General features: G+C 36.9%; 1 protein-coding gene across 2 annotated transcripts in view; it reads left to right on the top strand.

Annotated features, from left to right (window-relative positions):
* LOC120769808 overlaps window positions 1–15,047 on the top strand; it is a 182,886-nt gene that overhangs the window by 69,198 nt on the left and 98,641 nt on the right. For both annotated transcript variants that reach the window (XM_040097010.1, XM_040097009.1), the window contains one exon: window positions 2,491–3,578. In XM_040097010.1, coding sequence (XP_039952944.1) covers window positions 3,455–3,578 — 124 coding nt within the window. In that variant the 5' untranslated portion in view covers window positions 2,491–3,454. The remainder of the gene's footprint in view (window positions 1–2,490; window positions 3,579–15,047) is intronic.

The raw sequence follows: 15,047 nt of genomic DNA, 5'->3' as shown, positions 1-15,047 counted from the left end.
ACAATGTCATGAACCATAGATTCTGATAAATTTGACATCTTGGCAATTAAACGAATATTTAGTCGGCGGTTTGAGTTCACAATTTTGGGTACACAAGTCATCGGTGTTTATCGAAGTCGCAAGACTCCCAGCTCGGTCTTCCTCAGCCACGTTTTTAGGGGCTCTCCAAAACGTCCAGGTGCCACCGAAACACACCACTTCTTGGTAAAGCAACATTTGGCTAAGCCTGCTTGATCATATCAAACGTCTCTGTCGCAGATTTACCGAGTTTCACACAGAACTTTATCGTTTTCTTTTGCTCTAACGAACGCTTGCTTTCACCACTCACAGAAACACGTTCCGCGAAAATGTTTGTCCTAACTCTCCAAGTGCTCGGAGACGTTTGAACAGCCGCTCGATTGTTAGCTAAGAACGCCCTCTACCGAATCCAGTGGGTGCGTGCACGCTTCGAAGCACATTCGAGGCATAAGAAAATCAGTCCTATCACTTTCCGGACAAATCCTCTATATAAGTATAGTAAATCAATGGTCTAAATGCGACTTCTTCTTCATCACTGGCGTTTACACTGCTTACACGGTTGTAGACGAGTTAGCAACAGAGCGCCCGTCTATCTTCTCTTGGCTGTTTGGCCCCAATTGAAGAAACCAAGTGCATCCAGGTTTTTCTCCACCAGCTCTCTTCAACAGAGTGGAGGGCTTCCTCTACATCTGCCTCTAGCGGCGGGTACTGAATCGAGCTGGAGTGTTTTCAACGATCAGGACAACATAACCTATCCAACGTAGCCGCTTTCTCTTGATTCGCTGAACTAAGTAAATATCGCCGTATGTCTCGTAAAACTCACGGTCCCACCGGCTACGCCGTTGCCAATGTGCACAGAACTAGAAATCGTTCGCAAAACTTACCTTATTTTCACGAGTCTTTTCTAAGATTTGCCGTAAAGTGAATAATTCACACACTACGCTAGCATGATCTGATATGATATTAAGCAAGCATTTTGCACGGTAATTGGCGCAGATCGGTGGATCCGTTTTCTATGAATTGAGCAGAGCACACTTACATAGGTGCCAATCGTTAGGCATTCACCTTGTCAGCTTTTCGCTGCTGTATTTGAATAGTTCGGCTGGTAACCCATCGGTTCTTCCCGGGAAATTGCTATTCGATTCTTCTTAGTGGGGCAATGGAACATCTATTGCATCCTCATCGATTGGAGAACCTGCTTGTTGCACTTTCGCTACCGTTCGGCAGGCTGGCAAGGTGTTCCCTCTATAAATAGTATGCTATGGACATCAACCACTAGATCACCTTTTCGGGTCCTACAAGAGTAAGCATCGTCTTGGAACCTTCCGTTAGTCGCAGAATTTCTTTCTAGCATATCACAGTATCACCCCGTCGGACAGCTTCTCCAGCGACCAGCTCTGCATATATAAATACTTATGCCAAATCGCTTGCGTGACAAGTGCGCGTTTCAACGTTGTTGTTGCGATAACTAAAGTGCAATACAAACAAAAACTCACCAATAATGCGCCGTATCGTTATACTTTCATACATGCCATGTTACTTATGTTATTCCCAGCCACTGAGCACCGCGTATCGCATTCCCTGCATATCCCAAGAGCCGAATTTGTCTGCGTTTGGATTTGCTTTCCATCAGCGGATCATTTACTCAAAGTTTCCTGTGCTTAGGAATTTGTGCAGCTACAAAAAGCAATTGGAAACATTCATGCATATCCGTAGCTTTGCTCGCGATATTTAATAGTAACTAAAGCTGCGCGAATATCCGCCAAATACCCTTTTGATACACTCAAACGTATAAGAATCATGACTCTTAGATATACACATGACGCGTATATGCAAATATATTTATATTTTGTACAAGCAGAGGCAGAACTGAAAGTCGCAGGGCTGTTGGAAAAAATTATGAGCATTAGATTTTGCTCATACTTTCGTCGTTTCCATTAAAATTCAAGTTTTAGTACACGCTTGTGTAGCCCGCATATCCTGTTGATCCTTTGGATACAGACAGGAAGTTAAATTTAATGGAAGCGGATATTAGCATGGCAAAGTTTTTGTTTTTGCAAGTGCTGAAAAAGACCAAACTAATTTCATATTTGTTATTTTTTGCAAGTATACTTTTAAGGGAATGTTACTTATATATGTATGCATATGTATCTATTTATGTATATATGTATATATATAGGTATCTCAAATACATATGTCTTCATGTATAGGGGATGTGGATCTCTATATAAAGTGTTGCGAAGTATTAGTAATTGTTATCACTTGATTTATGGTAGGGGTGGAGGACTCCACTCCTCCACTTGGTTACATTTTTCATGTTGCTCTAGATTGTAGCATCTTAAGCAAACTGCGTGCGTAAATCTTTCCTTTTTTCCTCATTGTATATAGTAGAGGTGCACAATGCAAGCTCAAATAGTTATTTGTGTATCATTTCCAGTTGATTTACTATTTTCATTCGTACTCTCTTTGCAGTGTTGCAGGCGCTCACCCGACTTCCACTTGATATCAACACGTAAAAAACAGTATAAATACAAATCTGTTGCGGTGCTGCACCGAAATTGCATTTGGAATTACAAAAATTCGACAAAGTCTAACAAAGAGAATTAATCGAGGAGAAAAAAATTCGGTTCTCGGTGCCGAAAAGCAGGCAGGAAACGTAAAATCGAGATTAACACTTAAAAGGAATTGCTAGCACACTGAAAACACCGAAAAATTGAAAAGGCTCTGCGAAGCCAGAAATGCACCTTAGCAAAAGCCAAAGCAAAAACAAAACGGCAACGACAACATAGCGGAGTGCAAGAATAAATACAACGCAGTCAAGTGTAATTTTTTCACAGCAAAAAGTCAATAGAATAAGCACATATCTAAGCGATAGTAACGGTTGTTTTAGCAAAAGGAAAATAAAATCGAATAGCACATAAAGCGTACGACATTGAAGTCAGTGAAATGTGAAAGAGCTAGTGATGTCAGTAGGCAGCGGCGAGCAAAGAAAAGAAAAGCGCAATCTGTAAGTGTAGCAAATGCGGTTGCAATGGATCCAGTGCAAAACTAGTTTTAAAGCAGTGTGACAGCACGTCACAACTCCGTTGTAATGGAAAAAGTTTCGAAGCAATTTTCTTCATTTTTAATTTTTCTGCCTGTGGCTTCCCAACAAAGTGTGGACTACATATACAATATTTTCTTCAGTTTCCAAAGTGAAAATTGAAAAGGGAGTAACTGAAACAAGCAAACCAATGCGAATTAGCAGAAAAAGATATCGGGTATAAGAGTTTATGGAATTGACAGCTAATGTATTACGGTGCGTGCTCTTATTTGTTTGTGGCAACAAAGCGTAAAATTGGCCTATCACTCGATACACAGCGCGGACCAGCAACGGAAAGCGTATATTTTTTGTGAAAAGTGTAAATATTTGAGAAAAAAACGTACAAAGATTATAATGGAAGTGAGTAAAGTTTATAAACCGTGTGTTCGGGCTCTTCGGTTGGCAAGGAAACGTGAAACAGTACAACCAACGTGGCGCAGGATGTTGCTGTTTGTTGTCATATTTTTCTTTATACCAGGTACGTGTAGTTATATAGATCTACAAGCATATTACTTACATTCCATATATTTTTTCCAATTGCAATTAAGTTTTCCACGAAGTTTGTAACACCCAGAGGGAAGCGTCGGAGACCCTATAAAGTACATACATATATAAATGAGTCCGTCTGTCCGTCTGTCTGTCTGTCCGTCTGTTCATATACGAACTAGTCTCTCAGTTTTTAAGATATCGTTTTGGAATTTTGCAAACGTCATTTTCTCTTCAAGAAGCTGCACGTTCGATGGAACTGCCGATATCGGACCACTCATACATATAGCTGCCATACAAACTGAACGATCGGAATCAAATGCTTGTATGGAAAACTTTCACATTTGACAAGATATATTTACGAAATTTGGTATATATTATTTTCTAAAGCAACAATGTGATCTCCGAAGAAATTGATCAGATCGGTTAACTATAACATATAGCTGCCATACAAACTGAAAGATCGGAATCAAGTTCTTGTATGGAAAACTTTCAAATTTGACAATGTATCTTCACAAAAGTTGGCACAGGTTATTTTCTAAGGCAACAATGTAATATCCGAAGAAATTGTTCAGATCGGCTCAATATAGAATACAGCTTTCATACAAACTGAACACATAGTTAATAAAAGAAATTCGCCTGTGAAGGGTATATTAGTTTCGGAGCAGCCGAAGTTAACATTTTTTTCTGTTTTTGATGAGGCTATTGATTTAATAAACGAATAAAAATAATGTTAATTTACAAAATTGTAAATACTTTTATAGGCAGAAATTGATTTTGAAAAATTTTGGGTTTTCTTGGTCCCATAGCTGTCCTCCAGAAGTACATCCGAAAAAGGTATCTGGCAGGGAGCAAGATTTTTATACTCCCGCAGCATGTTGCAACAGAGAGTATAATAGTTTTGTTCACTCGACGGTAGTTGTAGGGTTATATACATACATACATATATAGGTTAGAAGAAAAAGTCTTTTTGTATTTCTAATCAAACTTCAACTTATTTTTTAATATTTATAATGAACTTTAATGAATCAAATGTGCCGACCACTTTTTGCCATTTTTCCGCTAGAGACATTATTCCATCAGTTTAAAACTTTTCTGGTTTTTCGGCGAAAAACTGCGAAAAGTAATTTTCACAGGCTTCTCTTAAAGCCAAATTTACTCCATTATAGGAGTTTTGCATTGACCGTAACAAATGATAGTCCGATGGTGCAAGGTCAGGGCTATATGGTGGATGCATCAAAACTTCCCAGCCAAGTTTTCCCTGTTTTTGCCGAGTCATCAAAGATGTGTGTGGTCTAGCGTTGTACGGATGGAAGACCAAGGCCTTTCTGTTGATCTGTTCTGGCCGTTTTTTTCCATTGCTTGCTTCAATCTTTTTGGTTGTTGGCAGTAAAATGTAGAATCAACCGTTCGACCTGGAGGGAACAGCTCATATTGGGTGATTCCTTTCCAATCCCACCAAACACTCAGCAGAACCTTTCAAGGCGTCAATCCTAGCTTTGGGACCATTTGTTGAGCTTCACCACACTTGGATCATGATCTTTTTCGCACATTATTCTCGTATTTAATCCACTTTTCGTCTCCTGTTACCATTCGTTTCAGAAATGGTTTGATTTTAATGTTACGTTCCTTAGCGATGCCATTGCTGCTTATGTGACGGTCCTGGTCAATCTTTTCCATAAAATGTGAAAATACTTTCTCGACTACCCAATATTTCCTTTCTTTTGGCAGACTGATATTGAAACATCTCGGTAGACACACCTTTGGCGAACCTAGTGAAGTTGCTAAGATTGATATTAACCGCCTCAATAAAGAGCCGCCTCGAAACGCTTCGTCGATTGATGTGGATCTGGTGATCCACTTGTGGGTGTTTATGGGTAACACAAAGGATGAATCTATCCAAGTGAGGATCATCATTTTTAGATCAACCCTATGACCCAACCTAATCTAACTTAACTGACCTTACTAGAGAGTCTTTAAGCAATACTTGCCTATTATTAAAGTGAATATAACGGCTGGTTACGAGTTTATTTATTACCAAAATTCAAAATTACAGCCCTTTTTCAGATGTCTTCCTGTCCGTGGTGGCTGGTTAGCTTGTGGAGTGTCCTTCGTTTCGATTTTCAATATTGTGATCACGTCGCCTGTCTGGCTTAGTGAAAATACTCCCGTATTTTGTCGTCACCAAAGGCCTCAGAGGATATACATACACACTATGGCGATGTTTTACTGCTTTCATATTCCCAATTGTTGTTTTTATTACACTCACTTTTATTAGAGTAGCTAATGTTACCTAACTCCTTTGATTTTATGCTGACCAATCAACTTTGAGGTTGTACTTTTCATATTTGACGACCAATGGGACATTTTATGGCGGAACGCAGCCTCGAATGTTAAACAAGTTTTCACCAGCTCATTCATATATGAGTTTTGGTAGCACGCAACACCCGTGATTAGCAGCGCCTGTACATGTTACCTACAGTTCAGGTTGAAAAAGAAAAATAATTTTAACATGAGCGCTTGCACAGCAGCGTTGTCGGTAACAATTTCGTAGTAGTGCGCTTTTGTAGTGCGAGGAGACTCCAGCTAAGCGCGCGAACCCAGGAAGTCGAACATATCCTGCGCACTGTGCAACACAGCCGCTTGGGAAGTGCTCGACATTGCGTTTTCAACGCTCGAGCTCTCGTCAATGTAGGTATATGCATATATGTGTGTGTGCGTAATCACGATTAAACTGTCAACGGAATACTAATTAGATTTTGGGTGGCTTTTTTGTGAACACGTAAAGGCCATGTTAGAGAATTGTATGCCGCAAAGTTCGCCGGCTCAACAAGCTGAAATTACACACAGTGAAGCGGCGGAGAGGTGAGCACGTTTGCTTTTGCTGTGCGTGTAGTGCTCGTGAAAATTGCCTAGCTGTCGGTCAAAAACCTTTGTATTTTTTATTTATGTGAGTGCGTGGACGCCCATGAATGTGTGTATAAGTGTGAGCTTGTTATGCAAATCGTGTTTGAATGCATTGTGATTGTTTGATTAATATGTTCACGAGCACACCCAGTTGCAGGTAGATTTCTGCTGAAAATTTGCACCTTTGAAAAATAATTGAACGAAAAGCTGGTTTGAATTTAAAACGTTGATGAGTCACTTGAATTTTAGGCGAAGAAGTGAACAGCATGAATGAATTAACAGTTATTCAAATATTATCTTATATATTTGGGATAGGCTTAGTTAAAGTTATAATTTCACAAACAGGTGCTTACCAAAATATTAGTATAAACTGCGTTTTGAGTTTACCTGAGTCTGCCATCAAGCGTACAGTAGATTATATATCAAAATTCTTCTAGCTAGCCTGATCAATTTAACAACATGTGGATTCCCTAAAAAATACATATCCTACAGACCTGGAATACTAACTTTTGTATTTAAGGAATTGGAAAAGCTCAAAAGCCGTTTTTTATATATAAAAAATATTATGGTTTAAAGTATTTGATTTCCACGGTTGCTTTTAACCAAAATTTAAGCAAATATTTCTTTGCACAGACACATATACATCTTTACAGAAATAAAACAAAAGCAACACTCAAAATGTCACAAAGGTGCTACATACCAAAGACCATATGTAAATAACACCTGCTTTATGCTATGCCCTAACACAAATTTTTCAATGCTTTTGCCGCTGTCCGACACGGCGTATACGTGTCATGATTTATGCCGATTTGGCGTGACAGTGCAATGTGGTTTGTGTTCGTACATGTTAGCTAACAGCACAACACCAACAATTATAATAACGGCAAACAAATGCCTTGTGAAATGTCAAAATAAATACAAATATAGACGGCATAAATAAACGGTGCTTTGATGATTTGTGAGCTCAACCAATAACCACAACAAAAAAAAATTAATGAAAATGAAACAGAGCAACTTTTTTTGTTTACTGAAGCATTAAAATAACTAAATGAAATGAGTTTTTTATTCGATTAACGATATTTTATTTATTTTTTATTGTACAAATAAATGATATTTTATATCATCGGAGTACATATCGACTATTCACTATTATAATTAAATTAATTTGTGAAAAACTAAATATTTAAGCGGCCCGTTTTTTTATAGTTTGGCAGCATGTTTCAGAGTATAATAATTTTGTTCACGTAAGGGTTTGACGTATGACCTAGAACTCATCGAGATATACATATATTGGGTTATAAAGGATGGTCCATTTCCCTACTTTTTTAAAGAAAAAAACCGAAACTTCTAATTTAATGGAAAATGTTTATTAACATTCGGAAGAACATGTTTTGACATTTATTTTTTGAATATTATTTCCTTCAAATGTTGGCCTCTGCTACGTCTCCGATGGTCCATCTGTTGAGTCGAATTTTCCGTGGCTTGTTCGAGTATTTCGACTAGTAACTTGTGAATGACACGCGTGATGTTGATTGTTGCTCCATGTGAAAGAGAGAGCTTTCAAAATATAAAATAAAGTAAAAACAGAGTACTAGTAAATTAAATTTTTCTCCATAACGTCAACGTATCATCAAAAAAAAAATCAGTTTCTTATTGATTATGGTGCACTACATACATACATATATAGGGTAGTCGAAAAAGTCTTTTCGTATTTCTATTCAAACTTCAACTTATTTTTTTTTTATTATATATCCCAGGAAGACGAAGACCTTTCGTACATTATTGTCGTATTTGATCCAATTTTCGTTTCCAGATACCATTCGTTTGAGAAATGGTTCGATTTCATTTCATTGAACAGCTGTAACTTTTTTTCAACTTGCCCGAATTTATTTTCTTTGGCTAAATGAAGTTTAAAATCTCGCCTTTCTAGCACTATAGGGTATGAGACAATGTGATTGGCAGCAGTAAAGATACATATACATACATATGACTGCAATGAAATTTACTGACAAAATACGAAACGACTTTTTCGACTATCCGATATTAAAATTTTCTCCATGTCGTCAACGTATCGTCAAAAAAATTAAAATTCGGTTTCTTATTTATTATGGTGTACTACACTATATTACATAGATATATCTACAAAATTTTCAGTTTTTGCCATCATATACCACATACATATGTACATATGTATATCAATAAGTTGCAATCAAATTTCATTTTTTTAATTAGAGGATTTTCTGTTTTATACCGTTTTTTTCTTCTCCTGAAAACTTATGAAAAATTATGTTATGTTATTTTGCATTTTAGGTGGCGATATACATTTTTTTATCAGATCTATCATAAGATATTGACTATTTCGCTAACAGACTGTGTTAAGCCTTTAGTTAAGACTTTATACAGTTTAGTCCTTTAGGTGAGGTTTCCTTTGCTTCCAAAATATTATTCTTCCATTTCATTGATTTATTTTATTATAAATTTAAAATATAAACAGAATTTTTTATAATCAGTAACTGGTTTTATAAAAACGTATTTTTATTAGATCATTATATTGAAATATTTTAAATAATTATTACTAAATAAGTAAATTCATCCAAATAAAGTTCGAATTAAGCACAGAAATCAAATTGTCTTTGACGGCACCATTACTGTGTTCTATTAATAACAGCTTCAGGCGAATGTTGTTAATTTCATTTCCTATTGAACTTAAATTTCGCCTACACAGTAAAAACGTTTTCCTGGCTGCAATAATTTGCATGCATAAGCAACAAGGCTTTAGGCGCTCAACTGAATTTAAATGCTAATAATCGTAAATACTTAATTTCCAAACTTGCAAGCTAATATCAGCATTTAATTTTAAAATTATGCTATTTATGTATGCACTATTGATACACGCTTCGTTGATATTTTATGAAACTATCGCAGGCACACATGCACACAAACATATGCATATAATCGTAGTGAAGGTAGCACAATAATATTTGTATGGGCAATTCAATGCGTGGATAGCGGTGAGCGCACTCGCACGTTAAACATTTCATCGGTACTTTACACTTTCGCACACATTAAAGCGTTAATCGCCTAAAAGCACACTACATTTTGCATATAATTTCACAACTGTGCTGGCTGTGGGCGTTTGGCGGCGGGCTGTCTAGTAGCTTGCGGCTGGCGGCTGGCGGCTGCCGGTTGGCGGTTTGTCCTTTGCGTGGCGTACCCTTTTAAAACACACTTTGTGGCTGTGAAATTATATTGTGGTCACGATATAAATTCTCGATTTCAGGTAACCACAAAAAAAGCAAACACTCACATACCGTGCGCGATCGAAGAGCAAAAGCAACGCAACCACAGAACTCAACAAAAGCCAATATAGCTACAAGTCACACATGATTATAAACACCTATTTATGTACATATTTATCTACTAGTGCCTTGCATAATAGGCGAAATATCACATTCAGTAGAGGAAAAAAGAACGGAAATTAAAGGGTAACTTAAGAGATATTAAGAATAGTTAAGTGAGTCTTGCTGTAAACGCAAGACAATTAAAAGTGGGTATACCTGGAATTCGTTCATAATTTCAAGGTATAGAATAGTATGACTCAATGTGAGTGGTAACACTGGAGATATACGACTCTAATGACATCTATTGACAAAGTACGAAATGGCTTTTTCGAATACTCAATAATTTGTAAGGGCAAAATTGTGAAAACCTTTATTTATTATAATGCTACCTTCTAAGTAGAGCTTAAAACGTCGAGCAATGCTGTCCACCAAGTTCTGAAAAAGTGATTGTGGTGTTCATGATCCATTCAATCTAGTAATTTTTTGGGACGACAGAAAGATATGACGAGCAAATCTTCCAAATATTTTCATAAATACTCAATTGGTTTTAAGTCAGGGTTTTGGACAAGCCATGGAACTCTATCGGCTTTTGATCGAAATATCTTTTTTCGACTTTTATATTTGGGATAATTGTCTTGCTGTCATCTAAAGTTATCTATAAGCCCATTTTTTGCCACGCAGGCTCTAAAATTTGTACTCTCTACCTATTCGTAGGTCTCTGCCGTCAATTTGCCTTTGACCATTGCCAAATTTTATAGACCACCATAGCTAAAGTAAATCCAAACTCAAACATTTTCACCTCCGAACCTTATGGTGCTCACAATTTTTCACTGCCTTTCGTATTTTTAAAATAAACCTTGCTCACGTCACTCTAATTATAATTTTTACTTTAAAAACTGGGCGGCATTTGATAATACTTTTTAGCAAATTCTAATCGTGTCTTCAAGCGGCTTGTGAATAAATCGTTCTGACACCGGCGGATCTATCATCACTTCTCCTATTGTTTCAATCTCTTCGCGAGCCGTGCCTTATATTTCTTTGCCACTTTCTGTGTTCTGGTCTGGGTCCTAGCATAATAGAATCTATCGTAGACGAGTCCATGTAATTGATCCTGAACAATCAAGGCTAATTTATGCAGATTTTGGCTTTTGATTTTACATACTTTCAGTATGTAGATATTAATGGTGTGTGCATTTTGGTAATTGTTGAACTTTCAAAAAATAGTCAAATACTGCCTATTTTTGATTCAGTTTTTAGTTATTTTGCGGTACCTAGGTATCTTTTGCTTCTGTACATTGAAACTCTCAAAAAGGAGCAATGTCAAAAGCGGCTAAAACACAAAATTGCTATATGGTATTTTTTAGCCTTCCTCAACGTATGTGTACATGACGGCGGCACAAGCGCTGGGGGCCAAGTGCTCGAGCGCTTTTCGTGCGCTAAACGGCGATAATAAAGCTTATGTGGGCACTCGAGTGCATGCACGGGTGTGAAAGTGTGTGCGCTTGTGACGGGTCATAAAAGGAATGCTACTCGGCGTACGTTATTCAACACAACGCGCGCACGCTTTCAAAATTGAATATTTCAATTGTCTACTTTTAGGCGTGATCGCATATACACCGATACAGTCAAGAGCTGGCGTTTGCAATGATTTCTGGTGGATTTTATTGGCTTTTGCTTGCATTTTGAAATGTGATAACAGACTAGCCCTTGGCATGGGCGATTTATAGCTTTGTGCTTGTTCTTTTTTTTTTGTTTTTGTTGCCTATTCTTGTTTTATTAGCGTCACGCAGAGGACGCCAAGGCAGCCGTGACTGAGCTCCTTTTTATGTTTATTAGCCTAGTATTATTGTTGAAATATGCCAATAAAATTTGAAGGTCAGCCTGCAGTGAGCAAGTGGCACATATTAAATTTCATGAACCCGGTGCAGTACATTAGCTCCAGGTTTTGATTTTAATGTAAATTCATATTTTTTTTCAGGTTCGAGAATTCTTCATTCATTAGTATTGTTGAAAGTATATTTTGAATAATAAGTTGGCATTCCTATATACATACATGACCGCACCGATAGTTATTTGGTTAAAGTTGTCCTTGAGATTTGCAAAAATTCAAACCAGTGAGTTGGGAATCTATAAAAATGTTTAATACCACCTAGAAATAGAAAAAAATAGAAAATAAAAATAGAATTATAGTATTTTAGCATTTGAGAAGCTTAATAAGATCAAACACAATAACATAATATAGCGGAAGCGACAGAAAGTTCGTTGGTTATGGCTTCCGTTCGAATCATTAATGGTGTAGACGTACTTACTCACAAAGTTTCATTGTCCTCAGCCTTCTCGTGATTCGTTCATTTTTGCCAACACTGATGAAATTGCTCAAGAAGAGAGACGTGGTTGCCAAATCGCTCTAAGCACTTTGAAACCCTCACACCAAAAATGGCTAAACGAATTATTGTTCACAATTGTATCTCACTTAATAAGAGTAAGATTTTACGGTAGTGTCTTAATGTTTATTAATTTTTTTAAAAGGATGTTGTGGATTTGTTTTAAAATGAAATCAGATTGATTTTTTTTGGACATTATATTTAAGCTAATTTATAACATAACGAAATTGACAAATCGATAATTTTTAACGGTGTTGTGATTTATATGGCATATTCTGCTCAGTCTGACTGCGTCTATCTTAAAATAAAAATCTTGAGTAGTCGAAAAAGTCTTTTGGTATTTCTAATCAAACTTCAAATTATTATTTTTAATTACAATAAACCTGAATGAACTAAATATTCACCATTTTGGTCGACCACTTTTTGGTATTTTTCCGCTAGAGACATTATTCCATCAGTGTAAAACTTTTTTGGTTTCTCGGCGAAAAACTGCGACAAGTAATTTTCACAGGCTTTACTCCATTAAGGGAGCACTGCATTAGCCGAAACAAATGGCAGTCCGATGATGCAAGGACAATGGTGAATGCATCAAAATTTCCAAGCTAAGCCTTCCCAGTTTTTGCCGAGTCATCAAAGAAATGTGTGTGGTTTAGCGTTGTCCTGATGGAAGACGAAATCCTTTCTGTTGATCAGGTCGGGCCGTTTTTTTCGGTTGCTTGCTACAATCTCTTTAGTTGTTGACAGTAAAATGTTGAATCAATCGTTCCACCAGGCTAGAACAGCTCATAGCTGATGATTCCTTTCCAATCCCACCAAACACTCAGCATAACTTTTCGAGGCGTCAATCCTGTCTTTGCGACCCTTTGTTGAGCTTCACTACGCTTGGATCATGATCTTTTCCGCACATTATTGTCGTACTTGATCCACTTTTCGTCTCCTGTTACCATTCGTTTCAGAAATGGTTCGATTTCATTGCAGATGTTAATTCGGTCCATTGAATTTTTCATAGACAATTTATGTGGTACCCAAACATCGAGCTTCTTTTTGTAGCCAGCCTTTTTTAAACGGTTCAAAACCGTTTGATGATGAATGTGAAGTGTTTTAGCGAAAGCTGCTAATGTGATGGTCCTGGTTAATCTATTCCATAATTTCGTCGACTTTTTTAACTATAGGTCGACCAGAGCGAGATGCATCTTTCACATCGAAATTTACAGAACGGAAGCGTGCGCACCATTGTTTTGCTACACGAACAGATACAGCATCGTCTCCGTATAATCCATTGGTGGCTTGCATGGCATTCTTCCCTTTTTTATGTAAAAATTACAAAATATAGCTAATTTCTTCAACTTTTCTTAACTTTTTTCCCCCTAATTTAATTCTTTTTGTGTCAAATGAAGCTTAAAATCTTACGTTTCCAACACAACATAGTGTTCAAATATATTGAACAGGCTTATCTTCGCCAATGCCGAGGCAGTACAATACATACATAAATAAACACATATACATACATGAGGCATGTATGCATTTAAATGCAATACGCATGCACTCAAGATATGTAATATAAACTTATTTACGTAGGTTTGGGCAATTGATTACAAATGCACTTGTGCTCTTGAAAACAGCCCAAACCATACAACATAAATTATATGACAGCACACACACACACACATGTATTAAATTGTATACTGGAAACAACCCCATGTGGTGTGCTGTAACATACATATAGAACATACATATATTTAATTAGATAAGATAGTTTTAAAATTTGTATATAAGCAAGAAAAATACTAAATAAAAATCAGATTTGAAAGACAATCTCAACTGAAAAGGTTCCTTTTATTTACATATTTTACTTCCCCCCAACAGTGGTAAGGGGTAAAAGAAAACTTAAAAGGAAATATTTCAAATAAAGGAGCCGTTAGCTATCACTTATTGCCCTCCACCCGAGGTAGGGAATAAGTGACGCAGAACTGCAATAACCTTTATTAATATATAGTATTAGACAATGTGATTGGTAGCACAAACTACGAAACGACTTTTTCGACTACCCAATATTTTATTTGTTTATAATAAGGTAGAAGCACTGTTGATAGTCTAGCCACGCATAGCGCAAAGTCATGAGCAACAACGCATGTTTTCGGCAACTAGAAAGTCCGTTATTAGCCCAACAAAAATACGTTAGTCATTGAATCAACAGGAAAGCATGAAGGCAATAAAGCGACCGAGTTGCGCTGTAATTTGTCATTATGATAATTTCCACTATTCACTATTGACTTGAACGACAAGAGGAGGAAATAGTCCCGAAAATTCTTATATGACTCCTTAAAGTTTCTGACTTCAAAGGCTTTAAGAAAATACATGATTTTTTTTACTTTTTTAAGATTTTCAACCACTTTGACTTGGAATCTGTTTCCTTAAACTCATTTTTTATTTCGATTTCATCACTTCGATTACGCAGTTTTGCGGATACTCAACAGTTTCTTTAGTTCTAATTAATATTTGGTTGGTCTGCTTTTGTTCTTCTGGAGCAGCAGTTAGGAGCAACTTCGCGCTAACTCCGAGCTCACAATGCCCACCAGGCATCTTAGGCAACTTCAGCTGCGCACAAAAAGCATCCCACGCCGCAAAAGGCAAACATGCGCCGGTGAAAATCTCCCGAGATATGTGAAAATTTCTGTACTTTATTCATTAATTTTCCCATCATTTATCAATTAGCAGATTTTCTTGAATGCACACTTCGATATATTGCTATTGTGTGAGTTTGCGTGTATGCGCTTATTAACCTTATTTAATTATGATTAATGGACTTAAGTTCCAAACGAAAAAGAA

This window comes from Bactrocera tryoni, chromosome 2 (genome assembly GCF_016617805.1).
Source record: "Bactrocera tryoni isolate S06 chromosome 2, CSIRO_BtryS06_freeze2, whole genome shotgun sequence".
In the NCBI taxonomy this organism is placed as follows: Eukaryota; Metazoa; Arthropoda; class Insecta; order Diptera; family Tephritidae; genus Bactrocera; species Bactrocera tryoni.
This window is presented reverse-complemented; position numbering and strand designations above follow the sequence as displayed.